Source organism: Nerophis ophidion, linkage group LG06 (genome assembly GCF_033978795.1).
Source record: "Nerophis ophidion isolate RoL-2023_Sa linkage group LG06, RoL_Noph_v1.0, whole genome shotgun sequence".
NCBI lineage: Eukaryota > Metazoa > Chordata > Actinopteri > Syngnathiformes > Syngnathidae > Nerophis > Nerophis ophidion.
The window spans coordinates 68,247,092-68,272,211 of record NC_084616.1 but is presented as its reverse complement, the minus strand read 5'-3'; the positions used below and the strand labels follow the sequence as shown (position 1 = coordinate 68,272,211).

Sequence of the window (25,120 nt, the reverse complement as noted above, 5' to 3'; positions counted from 1 at the left end):
GACCGGTGTCTCACCTTCCCTTTATTTCAAAAATCCTCGAAAAAATTGTTGCGGAGCAGTTAAATGAACACTTAGCGTCTAACAATCTATGTGAAACCTTTCAATCCGGTTTCAGGGCAAATCACTCCACGGAGACAGCCCTCGCAAAAATGACTAATGATCTATTGCTAACGATGGATTCTGATGCGTCATCTATGTTGCTGCTCCTCGATCTTAGCGCTGCTTTCGATACCGTCGATCATAATATTTTATTAGAACGTATCAAAACACGAATTGGTATGTCAGACTTAGCCCTGTCTTGGTTTAACTCTTATCTTACTGATAGGATGCAGTGTGTCTCCCATAACAATGTGACCTCGGACTACGTTAAGGTAACGTGTGGAGTTCCCCAGGGTTCGGTCCTTGGCCCTGCACTCTTCAGCATCTACATGCTGCCGCTAGGTGACATCATACGCAAATACGGTATTAGCTTTCACTGTTATGCTGATGACACCCAACTCTACATGCCCCTAAAGCTGACCAACACGCCGGATTGTAGTCAGTTGGAGGCGTGTCTTAATGAAATTAAACAATGGATGTCCGCTAACTTTTTGCAACTCAACGCCAAAAAAACGGAAATGCTGATTATCGGTCCTGCTAGACACCGAACTCTATTTAATAATACAACTCTAACATTTGACAACCAAACAATTAAACAAGGCGACACGGCAAAGAATCTGGGTATTATCTTTGACCCAACTCTCTCCTTTGAGGCACACATTAAAAGCGTTACTAAAACGGCCTTCTTTCATCTCCGTAATATCGCTAAAATTCGCTCCATTCTGTCCACTAAAGACGCTGAGATCATTATCCAAGCGTTTGTTACATCTCGCCTCGACTACTGTAACGTATTATTTTCGGGTCTCCCCATGTCTAGCATTAAAAGATTACAGTTGGTACAAAATGCGGCTGCTAGACTTTTGACAAGAACAAGAAAGTTTGATCACATTACGCCTGTACTGGCTCACCTGCACTGGCTTCCTGTGCACTTAAGATGTGACTTTAAGGTTTTACTACTTACGTATAAAATACTACACGGTCTAGCTCCATCCTATCTTGCCGATTGTATGTACCATATGTCCCGGCAAGAAATCTGCGTTCAAAGGACTCCGGCTTGTTAGTGATTCCCAAAGCCCAAAAAAAGTCTGCGGGCTATAGAGCGTTTTCCGTTCGGGCTCCAGTACTCTGGAATGCCCTCCCGGTAACAGTTCGAGATGCCACCTCAGTAGAAGCATTTAAGTCTCACCTTAAAACTCATTTGTATACTCTAGCCTTTAAATAGACTCCCTTTTTAGACCAGTTGATCTGCCGTTTCTTTTCTTTTTCTTCTATGTCCCACTCTCCCTTGTGGAGGGGGTCCGGTCCGATCCGGTGGCCATGTACTGCTTGCCTGTGTATCGGCTGGGGACATCTCTGCGATGCTGATCCGCCTCCGCTTGGGATGGTTTCCTGCTGGCTCCGCTGTGAACGGGACTGGACTCTCGCGACTGTGTTGGATCCATTGTGGATTGAACTTTCACAGTATCATGTTAGACCCGCTCGACATCCATTGCTTTCCTCCTCTCTAAGGTTCTCATAGTCATCATTGTCACCGACGTCCCACTGGGTCATTATTGTCACCGATGTCCCACTGGGTGTGAGTTTTCCTTGCCCTTATGTGGGCCTACCGAGGATGTCGTGGTGGTTTGTGCAGCCCTTTGAGACACTAGTGATTTAGGGCTGTATAAGTAAACATTGATTGATTGATTGATTAATCATCGGTCCTGGTAGACAAATAAATAATAGTAATAATAATTAAATAATAGCACCTTAGCATTTCACAATAAAACAATTGTACAAAGTGACTCGGTAAAAAATCTCAATATTATCTTTCACCATCACACACGTTTTTTTTTGTTATGCATTCTAAAAAAAACACTAGCAAGAGTCAGCTCACAATGAAAGTATATAGTTATTTGAGAAGACAAGATGAATGCAATCGATTTACTTTGAGGAAAAATACAGACATGACGCCATACTAACGGACTTAAAAAGAAGCTTGCACGCTAAAAAAAATTGAAATTCAACCTCTGATGCAATGAAAAAGGAATAACACCTGCAAGTTTAAACATCAGAAGCCCCTACCAAACTAAAAATGCAAAGAACATTATCGACAAAGCAAAGAAGGCGCTCATCGGAGAGTGAATTAGGACAACAAAAAACAAGATCGACATAAACATTGATATAAAGAACAAAAATGCCCATCCATCCAACCATCCATTTTTTACCTGTTTGACACATTTAAATAAAAATATGATCCATGTGGCCATATGGACGAGGTAACCTTCCACACACATTATATGAACAGGAATTTAATATCACAAAACAACGCCAAATAGAAAAATTAAACAATAAAAATGAAAAACAAACAAAAACAAACACACACACTATCAATGAGAAATGGATATGCAACTTGTCATATAAACTTTGTAATCACACCTACAGCAATTCCTTATAAAGAATGTATATTAGCCACAGAACTAGCATTGAACACATTTTAAAACCCATGAAAAAAAAGTTTACTTTAATAATGCGGTAGTGGGAATATTAAAAGCATACAAACTTCCAAAAAGCAACATTTTAAAGGAAGAGGAAAAAGCATCGGTTCCCTCCAGGTACTCCGGCTTCCTCCCCCTCTCCAAAAACATGGATCTGGGAATAGGTTGATTGGTAACACTAAATTGGCCCGAGATGTGAATGTGAGTGTGAATGGTGTCTACGTTTGTATCTGTGTTGGCCATGCTGGCGACTTGTCCAGGGTGTACACCATCTACCGCCCCAATGCAGCTGAGATAGGCTCCAGCACCCCCCGCGACCCCGAAAGGGACAAGCGGTAGAAATGGAAAAAGCAATAAATTCACCAAAAATTGATAAATCAATAATAATACTCCCAGTGTTACAACTTTGTCTTATGGCTGTGATTGCCGTGTTCCCTCTAACGCAGGAAACAAGCAGGAGCGGTGTGAAGGAAAGATAAAGCTTTTCTTTTTAATGAATTAAACGCAGGACAAAAAATACAAAACTGAGGAGGCTAACAAGCCATCCCTCTTCTTCCGCTTATCCGAGGTCGGGTCGCGGGGGCAGCAGCCTAAGCAGGGAAGCCCAGACTTCCCTCTCCCCAGCCACTTCGTCTAGCTCTTCCCTGGGGATCCCGAGGCGTTCCCAGGCCAGCCGGGAGACATAGTCTTCCCAACGTGTCCTGGGTCTTCCCCGTGGCCTCCTACCGGTTGGACGTGCCCTAAACACCTCCCTAGGGAGGCGTTCAAGTGGCATCCTGACCAGATGCCCAAACCACTTCATCTGGCTCCTCTCGATGTGGAGGAGCAGCGGCTTTACTTTGAGTTCCTCTCGGATGGCAGAGCTTCTCACCCTATCTCTAAGGGAGAGCCCCGCCACCCGATGGAGGAAAGTCATTTCGGCCGCTTGTACCCGTGATCTTATCCTTTTGCTCATGACCCAAAGCTCATGACCATAGGTGAGGATGGGAACGTAGATCGACCGGTAAATTGAGAGGTTTGCCTTTTGGCTTAGCTCCTTCTTCACCACAACGGATCGGTACAATGTCCGCATTACTGAAGACGCCGCACCGATCCGCCTGTCGATCTCACGATCCACTCTTCCCTCACTCGTGAACAAGACTCCTAGGTACTTGAACTCCTCCACTTGGGGCAGGGTCTCCTCCCCAACCCCGGAGATGGCACTCCACCCTTTTCCGGGCGAGAACCATGGACTCGGACTTGGAGGTGCTTATTCTTATTGTAGTTGCTTCACATTCGACTGCGAACTGATCCAGTGAGAGCTGAAGATCCCGGCCAGATGAAGCCATCAAGACCGCATCATCTGCAAAAAGCAGAGACCTAATCCCGCGGCCACCAAACCGGAACCCCTCAACACCTTGACTGCGCCTAGAAATTCTGTCCATAAAAGTTATAAACAGAATCGGTGACAAAGGACAGCCTTGGCGGAGTCCAAGCATGCAGCTAAAAGAAACAAAATTTCACCAAGGGTGAAAAAACGAGGAATGCTAGTGTGTAAACAAATCACTAGAGCGAGGAGAAAAACCAGGAGAATGTTAATGTTGCCTATAGCAAACATTGACCCAGCAACTAATGCTGGGTGACAGAAAACTATGAAGGGGAGTGATCAACCAAAACACCTAGTGGGAACACTAATTGCTAAACAAAGACAGGTGAGGAGAATCAGTGCCCATGAAAACCAACAGTAAACAGGGACAGAGGGTGCACCCAGGACACAGACTAAAACAGGAGAACTACCAAACATAAATCATGACATGACCCGGGTAACGGATCATGACACCCAGGAGACAACAGTCATCATAGATGCAGGCACATACCACAAACAGATGAAAAGAATACTACAAGACAATGATAAATATGAAATACTAAAAAAAGACTCCACCGAGTCTTTTTTGTTTGTTTTTTTTTTGTTTTGGGGCTTCACGGTGGAAGAGGGGTTAGTGCGTCTGCCTCACAATACGAAGGTCCTGCAGTCCTGGGTTCAAATCCAGGCTTGGGAACTTTCTGTGTGGAGTTTGCATGTTCTCCCCGTGAATGCGTGGGTTCCCTCCGGGTACTCCGGCTTCCTCCCACCTCCAAAGACATGCACCTGGGGATAGGTTGATTGGCAACACTAAATTGGCCCTAGTGTGTGAATGTGAGTGTGAATGTTGTCTGTCTATCTGTGTTGGCTCTGCGATGAGGTGGCGACTTGTCCAGGGTGTACCCCGCCTTCCGCCCCATTGTAGCTGAGATAGGCGCCAGCGCCCCCCGCGACCCCACAAGGGAATAAGCGGTAGAAAATGGATGGATGGACTCCACCGAGGAAAAGAAAAGGACTTTGAAGACATTACTCAAGCCACTACTAGAGTCAAACAATATAACACAGGAAGATTACAACCAACTAATAATACCCACAACCAACGGTATTCCCCGATATATGGAATTCCAAAAATACACAAGAAAAACACATCATTACGACCAATATAACTTATCAAAAGCTTTGGTTGAAATCAACAGCCCCCTTCTCGGTAATACAAAACACCACTGCAAGCACTCCCAACAACTGGCAGTGGAATTAAAAAACGTAACTTTTAAAAAGGATGCAACATTCATATCTCATGAAGTCATATTATTATTCACAAAACCCACCCGTAGATGCAACCCTTCATATTGTCACGAAAAAATTAAAACAAGACAGAACCCTTAAGTTCTTAATCAAAAATGCCTCTAAGGGCTGCCAGACACGCACAAACCTGACAATCAATGGCATCACCACTTTACAACATTTCGTCTCCAAATCTACATACTTTCAGTACAACACAGTGATTTATAGACAGAAGGAAATGTTACGTAGACAACATTAGAAATAACACTAGAGACTAGACACACAAGAGCATACAGATCACCTGAATACAATAGACAGCACTGGTAACATACAATTTCAGGGATGGGAATGAAGATTTACAAAATCAGCTGAACATTTTTTAATCCTAAAACACCGCTTTGCGGAAGGCCGTAGTGCACTCGCCAGCTAGGGGGTTCTGGGGGCATACCCCCCCAGAAAAATTAGGATGCATTTCCTGCTATTTTGAGTCAAAATCTAACAATATTCTTCTGACCAAAATTTCACATTTATTAGCAAATATTTTCATAAAAATGTGTCATGTGAAGAAATGTATGTATACAAGTTTACACATATATCAAATTCTTGCACACTTTTGGATTATAGACAAAAATAGGCCTACAAATGGATTAACCAGAATTCTTCTCCGTAAACTCACTTTACTTAGATGCCTTGCCGATTTCACGTGATCAAAGAGTGCCACCTTTTCCCCGAGATCCATAGTTCACAATGCCCTTGCAATATAACCACTGAGCACGTCCCGGTTCATCGCACTTTGCAACGTAACTGCTGATCAGTTCGTCTATTTCTACGATATTGTTGTTAATCTTCACCTTCAGTTTGATAGATCTATCAAGCCATGCCCAGTTCCACTTGTTTCTCACGCCCTTATCGATATCATTCGCTAATGAAGCATTCCTATCTTGAATAAGCTTAACCATGTCTGAAACTGTTTTGTCGATAAAGAAACGTGTTAATTGAGAGCTACTGAGTTTTCTTTCCAGATTACTCGCCGATAAACACAACCAATATAAACAGAATACGAGTTCAGAAACGCTCACAATAATTGAGGATCAGGGACTAGATATTGTCGGCAAACGACGCGTGCAGACGCCTATAACGGGCAATGTCATTGGTTGATGTTGTCAGCTGATAGTAGAGCTAGTCGGGACCCAGGATGGACCGCTCGCCTGTGTATCGGCTTGGGACATCCCTGCGCTGCTGATCCGCCTCCGCTTGGGATGGTTTCCTGCTGGCTCCGCTGTGAACGGGACTCTCGCTGCTGTGTTGGATCCGCTTTGGACTGGACTCTCGCGGCTGTGTTGGATCCATAATGGATTGAACTTTCACAGTATCATGTTAGACCCGCTCGACATCCATTGCTTTCGTCCTCTCCAAGGTTCTCATAGTCATCATTGTCACCGACCTCCCACTGGGTGTGAGTCTTTCTTGCCCTTAAGTGGGCCTACCGAGGATGTCCTAGTGGTCTGTGTTGTGGTTTGTGCAGCCCTTTGAGACACTAGTGATTTAGGGCTATATAAGTAAACATTGATTGATTGATTGATTTTTCGCTATATAAGTAAACATTGATTGATTGATTGATTTTTCGCGGGAATTCTCTGCCTTGTACTAATAACTAGGTCAACGCAGAGACAAAAACCACGAGTACCTAAATCCCCGGATTTAAACGATTCACAGAAATTATTCTGGCGGCGCCAAAATCGGCGGAATTCCGTGTATCCGCGGAAAATTCCCATCCCTGCAATTTACACATTAAGAAGAAACAAACAGGACAATAGCATTTCTGGACAAAAACTTACACCACAAAAAAGATAGCAACATTCAAACTACAGTATACAGAATAACCATGCATACAGACCAGTATCTTCTCTGGACATCAGAACATCTCACTGCACAAAAACTCTCTGTAGTCAGAACACTTTACAACCGGACTAACGTCATAAAGGATGAAAAGGAGAAAAACATATCCAACATGCTCTCACATGCTGTCAGTATCCAAGATGGGCCATAGAAAAAGAAAACGCCATGCAAGGCAGAAAACATACAAAAAAGCAAAACAAAAACAATAAATCAACAAGAGAAATATAGATACTGTAACACTACCATACGTCAGAGGAATAACAGAACGCATGCAATGCACCATAGCATTTTTTCAAAAAAAATGCAGCAATAAAACCCCACAGGAAACTAGGACAAGAAGTGGTACACCCAAAAGACATAATAACACAGGCTAGGAAATTAAGTTAAAGTTAAAGTACCACTGATAGTCACACACACACTAGGTGTGGCGAAATGATTCTCTGCATTTGACCTATCACCCTTGATCACCTCTTTGTAGGTGAGGGGAGCAGCAGCAGCAGTGGCCGCGCTCGGAAATGTGACATCATCTATGAAATCACATGCAAAACATGCAAGAAAACATATATTGGAGAGACCGGACAATCCTTTAATGCAAGCAAGTGAGAATTGGGGTGATGTGATCCCTTTTTTTGGTTCCTGTTAAAAGTTTTGGGACAGAGTTCTGGACTAACTATAAGCATGAAAGTCCATCCATCCATTTTCTACCGCTTATTCCCTTTCGGGGTCGCGGGGGGCGCTGGCGCCTATCTCAGCTACAATCGGGCGGAAGGCGGGGTACACCCTGGACAAATCGCCAGCTCATCGCAGGGCCAACACATATAGACAGACAACATTCACACTCACATTCACACACTAGGGCCAATTTAGTGTTGCCAATCAACCTATCCCCAGGTGCATGTCTTTGGAAGTGGGAGGAAGCCGGAGTACCCGGAGGGAACCCACGCATTCACGGGGAGAACATGCAAACTCCACACAGAAAGAACCCGAGCCTGGATTTGAACCCAGGACTGCAGGACCTTCGTATTGTGAGGCAGACGCACTAACCCCTCTGCCACCGTGAAGCCCAGCATGAAAGTGCATTGTTATTTATTCCAATGTAAAGTGCATTACAATAATCCAGATGTGATTAAATAAATGTGTGCATGACTTGTTCAAATTGCTTAAAAGATAACAAATATTTGACCTTTGAAAAAGTCAAAGATGATAAAACGGTGACCCACATAAATACATTATCAATAGTAAAACCACAAGTTAAAACATAGTCTAAAGTGTGGCTGTGCATTTGTGGCAGTCCAGTGACAGATTGTATAGAATTAAAAGCATTGACCAATTCTAAAAAGAAGTTTGCCATGGGCTTGGAGGGACAACACACATGAATATTCAAATAACCAGCGATTAAAAATATGTAGTACTTAATGAGCACGGGCGCAATAACATTGGAAAAGTCCTTGATAAAATATTTTGTTTTATTTAGAAGGTCAATAAACTAAAGACCATTGTTTTTACAAGTCCAAATCTGTGCTAAAATGTGGCTTTCATGTAATTTATAAATAGCCCTTTTTTTTTTACAAGGTAAAGGGTTTTTTGGCTTCAGATAACACACTCAAAATACTTACGCCATTAGGATGACGCTAAAGTCCAGCCAGTTCCATGGGTCACGCAGGAAAGTGAATTTTCCCATACAGAACCCTCTGGCTAGGATCTTTATGAGAGACTCAAAGGTGTAAATCCCTGTGAATGTGTATCTGGCAAAAAAAAAAGAAACAAGAAACAAATGTAAGGTTGTGTTTACACATGTAGTCTGACACTGGCCCAGAAAATTAAGTGATATATTTTTTCCCACTCGGTGCAGATATTGGGTGAGCGTTCACACTTGTATTTTCATGAGCAGGTCAAATAATGCTCAATACGGCACATTCATAAAGTTGTGTCTTCATTGGACCGCGTATGAGATGTGTACATTGTGCGGTATACATAACCCATGCATCCAAAGCAATGTTTTCTTGGTTTTGTGCGATTTTAGGAACTGTAATTTCTGCAGTATTTTGCTGACCCGAGAAATAACTTTTAAACATTGGACAGTGCTTTTTTTCACCGGTTCTTTACAGGTTTAGAACTCTCTGATGATTATCTGATTAACCTTACACCGACCTACAGGCAGCAGATGAAAACTGCTAATCCTGTATCCCTTAGTGACAAATTAGTGAGCATCCTGGATGATGCCAGTCACCCTCTGCATAGCGTTATCAGTAGCCAGAGGAGCCTGTTCAGTGCTAGACTCCTTCATCCCAAGTGCAGGACTAATAGACTCAAAAACTACTTTGTCCCACACGCCATTAGACTGTACAACTCCTCTCTGGGGCGGGGGGCGGGGGGTACTAGGATGACAGGGGATGCAAAACAATAACAGTGCAATACGTTTTCATAACATGGTCACTACTGCCTACTTTGTCTTGTTATATTCTTATTTTACTGTTATATTTTTATTCCCATTGTTGCTTTTTATTTTTTATTATTATTGTAATATTTCTCTATTTTGTTTCCATTTAAACCCCCATTATTTACCTTTTAAAAATTTTTTTTTAAATTGATCTTGACTCTGTACACTGCTGCTGGAATTTTAATTTTCCTGAAGGAACTCTCCTGAAGGAATCAATAAAGTACTATCTATCTATCTATCTATTAATGTGAATAGATGATCAAAGGAATCAAAGCAACAGATTCAACTGATTGGAATGTCTTTGAAATTGCATCAGAAAATCTTAACGAACTCAGGATGGAGGACATGTGTGTGCAGACCAGGACCTTCTGCACATACAACAACAAACCCTGGTTTAGACCTTAGTTTAGGAAACTGTGTCAGACCATGAACAGATCAGGGGAGCTAATAGGAGCCACATTGAGAAGCTAAAACAAAGCTTCTCAGCTTTGTATTTTATGCAGTGCGTTTCCCATAACAATGTGACCTCGGAGTATGTTAAAGTAATGTGCGGCGTTCCACAGGGTTCGGTTCTTGGCCCTGCACTCTTCAGCTTCTACATGCTGCCGCTCGGTGACATCATACGCAAATGCGGTGTTAGCTTTCACTGTTATGTTTCACTGCTGTACCGTTTGCCTATCGGTTAAACAGGTCAGTGGAAGATGCAGTCAACATGGGACTGAAAAATGTCCTGCATCACCTTGACTCCCCAGGGACCTCCGCGAGAATCCTGTTTGTGTACTTCAGCTCTGCATGTAACAGGATTGCTTATTATTTTTATTGCATAGTAGTCTGTTTATTTCAATTGTTAGTTTTTTCCTTTATCATACCTCTTGTGTTATTTATTTCACCCCATATTTGTTCCCACTACCGCACCTTAAGTTGGAGTTTTTAATGTCGTTATATGCAAATATAATGACAATAAAGTCCATTCTATTTTATTCTGTTCTGACAGTAAGATCCCAAATATCCTGCACTGCAAACTCGCCTAACTCAAAGTGCCTAACTGTCAGTGGATCACCAAAATCCCGACTGACAGGAGGCAACAGGGAAGGCCGGGGAGCATCAAATTCAGCACCCGGACAATTAGCATGGGTTGTGTTCTCTACCCATAGCTTTTCTCCCTGTACACCAATGACTGCACTTCAGGGTATCCTTTTCCGAAACTCCTGTAACTCGCAGAAGACACCACTGATATCGGTCTTATACCGGATGGTGGCGAATCTGACTATAGACTAAAGGTGGAACAACTGGCTTACTGGTGCAGTCAGAAGCATCTGGAGCTCCTCTCCTCTGAGACAGCGTTACAAATCACTGCACCACAACAAGTAGTCATGAGAAAAGTTTCAATCTGATGAATGCTGTGAAATACTGTAACTCGGGAACTAATCTGTCACAGTGAATGTACTACCTCATGTCCATGACATCATGTTTTCTCCTTGCGCTATACTGTACTATTATTTATTAGCCTTACACATATTAGTTTTTAGATACTATTTTAAATTTCTACATAATCAATAATATTTGTTTTTACATTGAACCAGAGCACAGCCTTCCAAATCAGATTCATTGTGTGTTAAACATACTTGGCCAAAAAACCTGATTCTGGTTATGACATACAGTACCTTATAAAAGTGAGTCCACCCCTCAACATTCTATAAATATTATTATTATAATGTTTTTCATGTCCTTTGTGGTCCTTAATTATCCCTTCTTTTTATTGTGTTTTTACCTTTTTTGTGTACTTTTTTGTCTGTACTCCTGTTGTGGGGTTAATAAAGTCTGTCCTAACCTATCCTAAAACACCACAACCTCGGTCTCACTCTGCAAAAGCCTTGCATCTATGTGTTGCAGCCACACCACACTTGACGTGCAATAGTTAGGTTTTTGTACAGCTCTAACATGAATTATGAGTAAAACCTTTACACACACATGACCCCAACTGTATCAAATGTGGTACACAATCAGAAAGAAGAGATAAAATGAACTTACTCTACATTCTTGGCCCATTCCGGAGGGTTACTCAGGGTCATAAAAGCACAGTTGGTTAGGATGGTGAACATGATCAACATGCTGAACATGGTAGAAACAATTAGGTCAAGGAGCACAACAGATAACTGATGTTTGGAAAATTCCCCATTGTAAATAACAAAAACATACAAACCTGAAAAACCCCAGCCAAAGTGTTTGTTGTCACCTGCATTCAGAACTACTGTGAAGTAGGAAATCCTTCTCTCAAAGTACCGTAATTTCCGGTCTATAAGCCGCTATTTTCTTTCCATTCTTTGAACCCTCTACTTAATACAATGCTGTGGCTAATTTATGGATTTCTCCAAGTTCAAAAGCTTCACATGCGACCAATAAATTTAACCTTGTCACGTCAGCACAGCGGAATTGTCTAACGATTCAGGGTGGACCAATGAAATTATTCACATAAAAATTAAACTACTTACACTATCATTCAATCAGCCATAAACCACATTAAACACTAACCCTCAATCTTGGATGATACATGACAACATGCTCATAACCTGCTAAAAAACAAAAGCAATCAACCTGGCTCTTGGAAAATCAAACAACCGCCGCACGGAACGGAAATCCATCGTTGAAAATCCGGACACCATTTGCAGAAGAAGGCACAAGCCTACAGATGACCAGCCTCAAGACGAACATGAAAGCAAAATTAGGTCGAACAAAAACACAGCGTCTCCCATCACTTAAAAAGGTGGACGTAATGCGCAGGAGAAAGAGAACAAAAACAGCACTGACGTTTGTTAAAATTGTAAATGAATACAAATGCCTGTGTATATCTTTCATTATTTAATCTTTACATCTATGGTTAGCATACGTGTGTGGCCAATAAATATACAAAATAAAATCTGTCCAAATATTTGGTGGGTGTGGCTTATAACCAGGTGCGCTCTAAGGCCCGGACATTATGGTATATCAAGCCTGACAGGTTAGTAAAAAGTAAAGAAAACACGGTTTGTGAGTATTTTGACTGTTTGACTTACAACAGCTACATGAAGGTGTAAAAACAAAAGTAAATAGCTGTTAATATTAAAACTATGGCTGTCAAAGTTAACTCTGTAACTCATGTGATTATTCACAAAACATTAATGCTTTAATCATGCGTAAACGCAAATTATTTGTACAATCTATTTTGACCACGTTTCTTTAACTTAACCGCAGAAGCTGAAAGGCGGAGCAGGTTGCTTTACGGTCAGTGATTGGGTCAATGCCAATATGAGTGTGGAGACTCCGGCTAGTGTGCTTACTGGCAAATTTCGCTTCAAAATACTGTTCAACATTTTCACCAATATTTTTGCAAAAAAATGATGTGCATTCACGTAAAATATTTGAAAAGTGCCTGGATGGATGTTCGTGTATGACATCCTGATGAGAATATTGCATTTGTGTCAAAAATGTTCGATATTTTTTTAAGTCAATCCAGACAAGTAATTTACTTTGAATAATTAAAATGCAAAAGAGTGAACACTAATTAAAATGAGAAAAACAATGAATGTGGATTCATCTCCGACTTTAATAGCATCTGAGGATGAGAGTTAAAACCTCCAGAGGAAGCTCATTGCTTGTCCTTGAAACATAAGTGGATTTACATGAAGAATAACTGTTTTTTAACTAACTTGCCTGCACTGTTATAAGACTACAGTTAAATTGACACTTATGTTCAAATATTTTTGCAGCCATTATTTATATTAATATTTAGTTTAGTTTTAGTTGAATGTGACTAATCACAACAAAATGTTTGCATTAATCACCTATAAACGCAGAATAATCATACAATCTATTTTGGCCGCACATGTTCCATGGCAAATGTCACTTTAAAATACACCCTGATAGGATTTATATAATACAAATGTTTCCTAGGTTTTGAGCAAATAATGTATTTAGGTAAAAAATAGTTTAGTGTATGATATTTTGACCATGAATTTGCAATTATGGCAAAATTGTGGGGTATTTTTAAAAAGCGTATTTGAATTAGACACGCAAGTGTCAGGCTTGCTCCTGAGAATTTGTTTGTGTTTTAGTTTTTCCTGTGTGTGTAGTATTTCCTGTCTTTAGTTCCTGTCAGCGCTCTTATTTTGTCTGTTTCCTGTCTTTCTCCCTGAGTGCTGTGTCCCCTCAGCTGCGGCTGATTGGCACCTGGCCCAAGATGCAGAGAAGGAGGCAGGCATTTTGCAGGTAAACTATGTCAGAGTTTTTTGATGACAGACCCCAAGATGCAGAGAAGGAGGCAGGCATTTTGCAGGTAAACATGTTTTAATTAAAATACCAGAACAAGAACAAAAGGGGTACAACAAAAAGTGTGCATGAGGCGGATAACAAAACTAAAAGAGCTAGCATGGGAGCTAGAAAACAAAAGGAGCTTAGCATGGAAGCTAGCAAAAACAAAAGGGCCTAGCGTGGAAGCTAGTGGGTAGCGAGCAGGAAAACAGAAGTCGTTACTTGTAGAAAGAAAACAAAACGGAAGCAGGTAGCAAAAGACAATAAGCCACAAACAGATACCGAAATATAACTTACCGCTACGCTGCAATGACACGACACGAAACGACACAATAGGAGCGACAATACGGAAGTGACATCGACAATAATCCAGCACTGACTGGATGGAAGACGGGTCTAAATAGGAGTGGACTGATTGACACCAGGTGTGGCCAGGTGCCAATCAGCCGCAGCTGAGGGGACACAGCACTCAGGGAGAAAGACAGGAAACAGACAAAATAAGAGCGCTGACAGGAACCAAAGACAGGAAATACTACACACACAGGAAAAACTAAAACACAAACAAACTGTCAGGGGCAAGTCTGACAGCAAGTAATTCACTGCAAATAATCAAAACTCCAAAAGGTGATTAGTCTGATACAGTACAACACGTCATCTCATTTTATCTCCTAAACCTTTTAAATCCATGTCAAACACTGCAAATATCAAACTGTAAAAGGATATGAGTGTACTAAAACTTTAATAGCTATCCTCCTCAGAGGGTTGAAGGGGCTCAAGATATACAAGGCAGGAGTGGCGTTGAAACGAAAGATTGCCTTTCCATGATTCAATACTATAAAAGTCTGAAAGGAGAAAAAACATAGTGAAAAAACATTTTAAATATTTTAATACATTTTCCAACATGATTGTGAGATTACGCTAAATTGGTTTCAGGCTGTATCCAAATTCAGGGTCTGCCCTTTTTTGTGCACATTTGAAGGCAGCTGTCATCATCACAGAGCACATTTGAAAGTATGAGAAGACTTTTTCAAATTCAGCCGGCACTATGATGTAATGGCTTACCTGTGAGTCTGACATTATTCTACCGACAAATGAGCCGTCTTCTCTTTCCAGTGAAAACCTTCGTCCGTACATTCATCCATGTTCTTCAAGGACCGGCAGCCTCGGGGGGACAGGTGCCAGACGTAATCCCTCTTGCGTGTCCAAGGTCTACCCCGAGGCCTCCTGCCGGTTGGACACGTCAGGAAGACCAAGGGTGCATCCGCGTCATATCGAAACTAGATGCCCTCTAGTTGTGTAGGAGCAGCAGCTCTACTCTGAGCTCTTCCCAGATGACCAAACTCCTCACCCTGTCTCTCAGGGCGAGTGCAACCACACAGCAGAAAAACTTCTTACGACGTGAAGCTTGTGACCATAGGTGAGGGTATGAACGCAGTCTCATAGGTAAATTGAGAGCTTGGCAGTCTGATCCAGCTCTATCTTCATCATGACTGCCCAGAATAGCGACTGCATTAATGTGGAAGACGTGTCAGACCCTCACTCATAAACAAGACTCCAACGCGTCACCTCAAGCAAAACATTACTGCCAAACTTAAGGGTATCCATCCATCCATCCATTTTCTACCGCTTATTCCCTTTCGGGGTCGCGGGGGGCGCTGGCGCCTAACTCAGCTACAATCGGGCGGAAGGCAGGGTACACCCTGGACAAGTCGCCACCTCATCGCAGGGCCAACACAGATAGACAGACAACATTCACACTCACATTCACACACTAGGGCCAATTTAGTGTTGCCAATCAACCTATCCCTAGGTGCATGTCTTTGGAGGTGGGAGGAAGCCGGAGTACCCGGAGGGAACCCACGCATTCACGGGGAGAACATGCAAACTCCACACAGAAAGATCCCGAGCCTGGATTTGAACCCAGGACTGCAGGACCTTCGTATTGTGAGGCAGACGCACTAACCCCTCTGCCACCGTGAAGCTTAAGGGTATAATTAAGTTAAAATGTAAGTACCAATGATTGTCACACACAAACTAGGTGTGGCGAAATTATTCTCTGCATTTGACCCATCACCTTGATCACCCCCTGGGAGGTGAGGGGAGCAGTGGGTAGCAGGAATCATTTTTGGTCATTTAACTCCCAATTCCAACCCTAGTTTTGGATGGTAAATGGTAAATGTATAGCGCTTTACTACCCCTTTTTAAGGAGCCTAAAGCACTTTGACAGTATTTCCACATTCGCCTATTCACACACTGATGGCGGGAGCTGCCATGCAATGCACTCACCAGGACCCATCAGGAGCAAGGGTGAAGTGTCTTGCCCAAGGACACCACGGACGTGACTAGGATGGTAGAAGGTGGGCGATTGAACCAGCAACCCTCAGATTGCTGGCACAGCCAATCTACTAGGGCCGGTATCATCAGGTACCTCACGATACGATAATATCACAATATTTTACCCACGATAACGATAAGATCACGATACTACGATTATGCGATAATCGATGTATTGAAAGACATTTCATCCACGATACATCATAATTTCAGTGTCACTGAAGAAATTCAAAATTTATTGACTGCACTGAATCCACTTCACCAAAATATTTTCTGTCTGTGCAAATTAAAATGATTAAAAAAAACAAAATGAATGCAGAAAATATACATTTCAGTGCTACTGAACTATGTAATCATGGACACATCAGTGCTTAACAATTCAAATCAAATTGTTTTATGAAAACTGGCACTTCACTGTATATAAAAAATAAACATTTTAGTCAGTGCATTCCATTATCAACAACTGGGTGGTCTTATGAAAACCTGAGAACACATTTTAAGATATTATATGGTCTAAGATCTTTACAAATAAGGCAAGCAATGGACTTTGTGATGCTCGCAGCCCTGGGGCATGCAGAAGGGAGCTTTGCTTTAAATACGGTGTTGATTGTAGGCTGGCTAACAGAAACGTTGGCATTAGCGTCGCTACTCGCCCTTTCTTCCGTGGCAAGTTCAGGATGATGGCGGACAAGATGGCTGTGCATGTTCGTTGTGTTGCCCGTGTACTTGACCTTCGCGAGACAGTTCTTCCAGATTGCGAACTCTTTATCAAGTGTTGTTCCATTGTCTGTATAGTAAAAGCCGAAGTGGGCCCAGACTTTAGATTTAAAATTTGCCGGTGCATCTTTCACATGTTTTTCTCTGCTATTCGCTCCTCTGCTTTGCGCCATTCCCTCCATCTGCTGCTGCTTCTTCTTCTTCTTCTTTCCTTTCAAAGCGTACTCTACTAGAGTACTGCGCTAGAGCGCCATATTGTGGAGGCTCGAAGTAGTGACTACATGAATCAGACAGGTTTTTGTGGGCGAATCTGTTTAAAACAGCTGTATGTTTATGTTTATAAATATCGATATTTGACGCCCGTGTATCGATAACTAGCCGCAAGAGGAAATATCGCAATATATCATAGTATTGATGTTTTGGCACACCCCTACAATCTATCAACTTTGCCACGCCGTCCCCCTCGGTATGACTTGGCCAGGGTTTGAACTCACAACATACCGATCTCAGGGCGGACACTTTAACCACTAGGCCACTGAAAGGGTCCATTCTTTGCTAGTTGACAACAAAGGTTTGGAGGTTCTAAATCTAATCCAAAAAGCTTCACACTAAAGTGTAAAGCACCCCAGCAATCGCTGATGGCCACAGATTGATGAGGCCAACAGGATCACTTTATCCGCAGAGAGCAGATCCAAACCCCGGATTTCCTAATAATGTGGGTTGCATCGATAGCCTTAGCAAAAACATTAACGATGAACGCCATTAATAATGTAGCACCAGCAAAAGTAAAGAAGGAAGAAACCAGAGCTCTCAAATGATCATGTAGGAAGCAAGAAAGCAAATGGCGTGAAACCAAGCAAGAGGTTTTCTATCAAGCGATAGTTTAATAACTTACAAAAACACTCTTTCCTTTGATAAAACAAATTATTACTCAAACCTTCCACATCTTAATAAAAACGCTTCTAAATACTTGTTTAAAATAATAGCATACCTCACACAACAAGGGTTTTCTCCCAGTAGCTCCACCCACCGGTCTTATGACATTATAAGACATTTTAATAAGAAAACTGGGTTGATTAGAAAGGGTGTTAAAGACATCACGTCCCAGCTTCCACCAGGCTCTACAAACGAAAACATGAATGTGGGCAAGAATGAAAATGCTGTCTAAAATAATCTCTCACATTTTGAGGAGGTAACGTTGAATGAACTTGTACGGCTCGTTAATGGAACAAAACAAACATGTTGTCTACTTAACCTACTTTCTGGGAAATTAATCAAAGAACTGTTTGTGATATTAAGACCATTTGTGCTAAATATTCTTAACTTATCACTTGCTTCTGGTACTGTTCTCCTAGCATTCAAAACAGCAGTTATTCACCCTCTACTTCAAAGACCTAACCTCAACCCTGACCTTCAAAACTACCGACCGCTGTCACACCTCTTGGTTTTCTCTAAAATCTTTGAAAAAATGGTCACGGTAGCAACTTAATGCACACTTAGGGCCTGATTTACTTAAGATTAGCCTGAACTAAAACATGGGCAAACCTGATAGCACACGCAAAGCTGATCTATTAACCATTTGAAATGTGGATTGTATCTCTTAGGGGAGCAGAATAAGGGGTTGCAATCCATTTTGTATCTATGTCTTCATTAATTTGCAGAATATATGCTGATCTTCAAAACACCTACAAAAATGGGAGAAGACGCAAATCTAATTATTTAGGGCGGGCAATTTATCAACACTCATCACCGTTTTGCGAGCACTATTTAGCGTTTTTTTTAGCACGTGTCAGAAGAATGTGCAAACTGACAATTCCACACACAGCTGCAGGGTTAATGCTTGCACTAAGATGAGAATCCTCTGTCCTATGTGTATGTATCTACATTTTGGATGGTCTGATACAAAAAGTATTAGCCATATCGTCCATTCAGCCACATCGTTTTATAATATAATGCTGTAGCTGCTGGAGGACTTAAGGGGCTGATTTAAAGTTGGGTGTCCTTGAGAGATGTTTTAATGACTTTTGCACATTGAATATATATTAATAAATATTTCTTGAATTTAATTAATTATTTAAAGGCCTACTGAAACCCACTACTACCGACCGCGCAGTCTGATAGTTTATATATCAATGATGAAATATTAACATTACAACACATGCCAATACGGCCTTTTTAGTGTACTAAATTGCAATTTTAAATTTTACGCTAAGCGTCGTGTTGAAAACGTCGCAATATGATGACTCGTATAATGACGCGTGCGTTTGACGTCTCGGGTTGTAGCGGACATTATTTTCCAGCCCGATCCAAACTATAAGTAGTCTGCTTTAATCGCATAATTAAACAGTATTCTGGACATCTGTGTTGCTGAATCTTTTGTAATTTGTTCAATTAATAATGGAGAAGTCAAAGTAGAAAGATGGAGGTGGGAAGCTTTTAGCTTTTAGAGACACAAACACACGGTGTTTCCTTGTATAAAATTCCCGGAGGTGAAGCTTTACTATGGATCAGAGCGGTCAAGCGAACATGGATCCCAACTACATGTCAACCGGAAGTTTTCGGTGAGAAAATTGTGGTAATAAGTTGGCTCTTACCGGAGACCAACGGAGTTTCTGTCCTGCTGCAGCTGCCGTGACTTCCCTCAGAGACTCTGGCGTAAACACACCCATGGCCACACCCCTCCGACTTTCAGGTACTATTTAACTCAGTAAAACACTAGCAACACAATAGGCAGATAAGGGATTTCCAGGAATTATCCCAGTAAATGTGTCTAGAAACATCTGAATCGCTCCCACTGCAATCGCCTTTTTTCCCCTTTTTTTTCTAGTCCTTCACTCTAAATTTCCCCATCCACGAATCTTTCATCCTCTATCAAATTATTGGGGAAATTGTTGCTTTCTCGGCCCGAATTGCTCTAGCTGCTGCTGGCTATGATTGTAAACAATGTGAGAATGTGAGGAGCCCTACAACCCGTGACGTCACATGCACATCGTCTGCTACTTCCGGTAAACGCAAGGCTTTTTTATTAGCGACCAAAAGTTGCGGTAATAAGTCGGCTCTTACCGGAGATCAGCGGAGTTTCTGTCCTGCTGCAGCTGCCGTGACTTCCCTCAGAGACTCTGGTGTAAACACACCCGTGGCCACACCCCTCTGACTTTCAGGTACTATTTAACTCACTAAAACACTAGCAACACAATAGGCAGTTAAAACACTAGCAACACAATAGGCAGATAAGGGATTTCCCAGAATTATCCTAGTAAATGTGTCTAAAAACATCTGAATCGCTCCCACTGCAATTGCCTTTTTTTTTCTTGTCCTTCACTCTAAATTTCCTCATCCACAAATCTTTCATCCTCGCTCAAATTATTGGGGAAATTGTTGTTTTCTGGGCCCGAATAGCTCTAGCTGCTGCTGGCTATGATTGTAAACAATGTGAGAATGTGAGGAGCCCTAAAACCCATGACGTCACGCGTACATCGTCTGCTACTTCCGGTAAACGCAAGGCTTTTTTACTAGCGACCAAAAGTTGCGAACTTTATCGTCGATGTTCTCTACTAAATCCTTTCAGCAAAAATGTGACAATATCGCGAAATGATCAAGTATGACACATAGAATGGACCTGCTATCCCCGTTTAAATAAGAAAATCTCATTTCAGTAGGCCTTTAAGTGTGCATTTGTATACAGCCTCTCTCTAGGAAGCGCACCTTCAGTGTAAACAAAAAAGTAGATCAAGTGGTTTCAATGTAGAGATGAACTGCACGACGGCTTCTAAAATGCCCATTCAATGTCGTACATCGTATCGTCGTATCCTGCTTGTTTGAAGACATGGTAAAACAGATAGGAGCATTATATCATGTATGTGAAGTAAATGAAAGTGTCACTGAGGGGATGTTCCGTATTGTACATACAAAATCCTCATTTATTAAGGCGGTCTGCACCACTTGTCAATTGCACACCCAGTCTTGTAAATTGCACGCAACACACCCACTAATCATAGACGCTACCTTATAGAATGCACACACTGTTTAGCGTGTGGTATTTGGATCTTAGCCAATCAGACCCCTAGTGTCTCACAATCTTTTTGAACTTTTTTTGTTTGGATTTGAGGGCAAATCAGGCTATTGGCAAATCCTCATCATCCGTCCATCTCCCTGTCCCCTTATCTAGACTGTCCACCATAGGGGCCCAAAGCTTTGTCTTTGGAACGCATTACCCCCGACCTTCACAATATGGACTCAATTTTTCTCTTCAAATCAAGACTTAAAAACACACACGTGTGTGAATTTGGCCCCTGCCCCTCGCAAAACTCTGTTGAAAAAGTCGTATTTGTTTGGACTGAGTTTTGCGAGGAGAGGGAGAACTTCACACAGGTTCACCACACATATTCTTTACTGCTTATTCACTTTCAGTTTTAAGGTTTCTTTGTTATTATTTTTTCCTATCCAATTATTTTTTTTGTACAGTCTCCCTAAGTGCTGGGAAAGGTGCCTTATAAGTAAAATGTTATTAAGATTAAAATATTATTATTATTATTACTGAGATGGCTCTTGCAAAAGTGAGTAATGATTTGTTTGTTTGATACAACATCTATATTGCGACTGCTTGATCTCAATGCTAACTTCCATAGCGTTGACCACAACATACTTTTAGATTGCAACAAACCACATATCGGTGTGTCAGACTCATATCTCACTAAAGGGACGCACAGTGATTGATCTGGAAATGTTCCCCTCAGCATTTTGATGGTGTGGGCGTGAAGCACCGAATGGAGATGTTGACATGCGGAGTACGCACTCTTCATTCTCTGGCATGTGACTTTTCAAATGATGCTACATATTAGCAGTAATGCTATTTTTTATAGCAACGCTTGTGCCCCAAACTTGACAAACTAAAGTTGTCTATTCGACATATTCCCACTTGAAGCCAAACCACCGCCAGACAATGGACCCCCTGCTGTTTGCCTTGGGGATTAGTTTTTCCTTCATTTGTTACCAGATTCGCACCTTTTCTCTCGTATTACCACTCGCACGGCTGTGCTAGCATCACAGCTAACGTTACCCATGCTGCTACCTCTCTCTGCTCCATGAGTGCCTATACGTATGTATGTGACATATGACGTGACAGTATGTGACGTATGTAAGAAGGTGCGCTTGCTGTGAGAAGGAGACAAGAAAGAGCGAGGACAGCCTGTAGTGTAATGCCCGCAGCTAAAAGCAACTTTGTGAGAACGTATACCCAAATATCATGATATTGTCATGTTCTATATTGCACAGAGACAAACCCGCAATATATAGAGTATATCGATATATCGCCCAGTCCTATTTTAAACGAGTGGCGTTCTGTACAAAGAGTGAACTTTAATTTAGTGTTTTGATATGTCATCCTTGTGACATCATGCACAAAAGTGCACTCATAGCTTGTTTTATAATGTCTCTGACAATCTTGCACTTTTTGTTTTGAAATTACATGAATGTTTGTGCCACTGCTTAATAACCGTTTAGTAAATAGACTTTTGGTCAATTGACTTAGTGGTGATTTCTCTCTCTGCACGAAAGTTTAAAATAAGCATATATTAATGCAGTATGAACAAGAATGTTTTAATGTAGACACACAGAATCATTATACCGCTGTGATTATACGCATCAACTGTTCATTCAAGGCTAAGGCAAAATATCGAGATATATATCGTGTTTCACTATATGGCCTAAAAATATTGAAATATTAAAAAAGGCCATATCGCCCAGCCTTACTATATACCTTTGCCAACAACAACAACACCAATCAAGCAGACTTGGTGAGACCAAACAACAATTACTTTGGGAAAAATTATGATCCAGAAACTTATATATTTTTAAGCAGGAATACAACGGGGGTGCGCTACAAATCTTAGAACCTGTGTGCTTAACAGATCCAGCTTTAATGAAAGATTTTACTGGCTAAATAAGAAATACAAATTACAAACATAATACAAAAAAGTACAAGGCCTGCTCTCACTGCAATGATGACTGATAGGATGTTCTTATTTCTTAATTAGATGAAGAATTAATCATAATCTACACAAAAGGGTTTAAAACACTGCAGCTGGTGTTCATCTTCGGTGTTATCGTTTCTTTGAGGATGAGTTGAATGTCACAGATTAACAACTTCTTGATTTATGGCCAAATCCTCTTAATATCCAGGTGAGAGGCAAGATTTATAATCTAGAATTAACTTTCACCAGCTGGGAAGCTGTGCAGCACCAGCAGTAACAGTAGCAAGACACCGGCCAGCTCAATATAGCAGCATAAGCAAGTTAGTTCTCTATTATCAATGCGCCTGCATTAGTGCTTAGTATACCAATATTGCTAATTCGTGCTTAGTATTCAGGTCACGATATGTAAATTAAATATTGTTGGTGTTTTTTTAATGGCTACTTAGAGGGCTTTGTGGGCGGAATAAAGGAGCCCCTGTTGACTCAATTGTTAGCACACTTTTTTAAATTTAAGATGCTACCTCAGTAACAGCAGTCAAGCCCCACTTTAAAACTCGTTTTTATGCTCTAACCTTTAAATAGACCCCTTTTTGGGCCCAATTTTTGCTGCTTTTCTGCTCGGTCCCCCCTCACCTGCCTGGAGTTGATACCATGTGACCACGGTTAGGTTCTGGAAAGGTACAAGTCTGTAGGAGGTGTTAGATGACCTGAATTGGGACCTGAATTGAACCACTCTTTGGACCACAGATACTGAATAGACATTGGATTGGGAGAGCGGCCGTGCCAGCAACCTGAGGGTTCCTGGTTCGATCCCCAGCTTCTACCACCCTAGTCAATCAATCAATCAATGTTTACTTATATAACCCTAAGTCATGAGTGTCTTAAAGGGCTGCACAAGCCACAACGACATCCTCGGCTCAGAACCCACATCAGGGCAAGAAAAAACTCAACCCAATGGGATGACAAAGACACACACACTCCTACTACTGGTTTAAGTTCAGTCTATGGGACTTTATCTATTAACTTTACATCCATTGTACCCGGTCACCCTGGAAGGGGTGTTTTATTTGTTTTGTTTGTCTTTGCCCTGGATGTGTCTTTCGATCATGGGATGTCGTTGTGTGTTTGTGAAGACCTTTGAAGCCCTGGTGATTAAGGGCTATACGAAGAAAATGTTATTGATTGATTGACTAAAAGGAAAACGATACACATCTCGTTCAAATCTGAGGTAAGACCCCCAAACAGGATATCATCAACTCTTTGGCTCCACATAGAATTTCTGTCCATAAGAATAATGAACAGAACACATGACAAAAAGCAGCCTTGGCAAAGGCTAACAACATTCACCGTGAACAGACAGCAAAACCTAAATTTTGAAAATTGTATAACTTTGCCTCCTTAATGTCATATTTTCTTTGTTCCTTTTCATTGTAGACTGTTTCTCCTTCCTTGAACCTGGTTGCCAGCTACCGCGACATAAAGGTAAAGATGTGAATAAGTGATTCAAATGGAAGTGTCTTGAAGACGAGAACATCAAAATAAGTAAAGCTGATTGCTACTTTCACAGGTACCTCCAAATATGTAACCTCCATCGACAGCATGGGCTGAGTCCTTTGGAGGATGCAGACCCTGAATTTGGACGGCTAAGTTTAATATAGTCTGAAACTTGATTCAAATGGTTGATAGACATTGTTTTGTTGTCACTGGTGAGCATTTTGTGATGATTAAAACAGACCTTCTGATTGCTGTAGAAGGTGTCCATGTCCTCCAGAGGAGTGGACACCAGACCTGAAGGAATATCCCCATAGATGAAGGGGAGTGACTTCCCTGCCTCCAAGTCACTGTTTGGCCTAGGCCCATTTTCATCGTCGCTATCACTGCGACGTTCTGCCCGTGGTCGCCGGGCCTCCTCTTCAGCAATGCGCCTCTCAATGGCAGCCAGTGACTCTGGGACAAAGGGCCGGAAGCTGTCAGGACCTGGCGGTACCAGTAGCTGGGCCATCTTATCATCCTGCTCCTTTAAGGATTCGAGAGAGGCTCAATTGGGGTAGGGAGCTGGAAAAAAAAGTAAATAGAGGGTTATTAGGTTTTACTATTTAGGGATCATTTGATGACAGCATCAAGTTCTGAAATCAAGGAAAACTAAACAAATTTGAAATGTTGAACACTTCTAATTTGAATTGGACCAAATTTTAAATCCTTTTAATGGACCCAGCATTCTGACAACTTACGCTAGAAAAATGGAATCAAAAATACACAATGTCAATGG

General features: G+C 41.6%; 1 protein-coding gene across 1 annotated transcript in view; it reads right to left on the bottom strand.

Annotated features, from left to right (window-relative positions):
• scn1lab (sodium channel, voltage-gated, type I like, alpha b) overlaps positions 1–25,120 on the bottom strand; it is a 121,842-nt gene that overhangs the window by 87,575 nt on the left and 9,147 nt on the right. The window contains exons 2-5 of the mRNA XM_061904697.1: positions 24,587–24,906; positions 14,553–14,670; positions 11,573–11,663; positions 8,718–8,846 (exon numbers count right to left, since the gene is read on the bottom strand). Of these exons, the coding sequence (XP_061760681.1) occupies positions 8,718–8,846; positions 11,573–11,663; positions 14,553–14,670; positions 24,587–24,853 (605 nt within the window). The 5' untranslated portion in view covers positions 24,854–24,906. The remainder of the gene's footprint in view (positions 1–8,717; positions 8,847–11,572; positions 11,664–14,552; positions 14,671–24,586; positions 24,907–25,120) is intronic.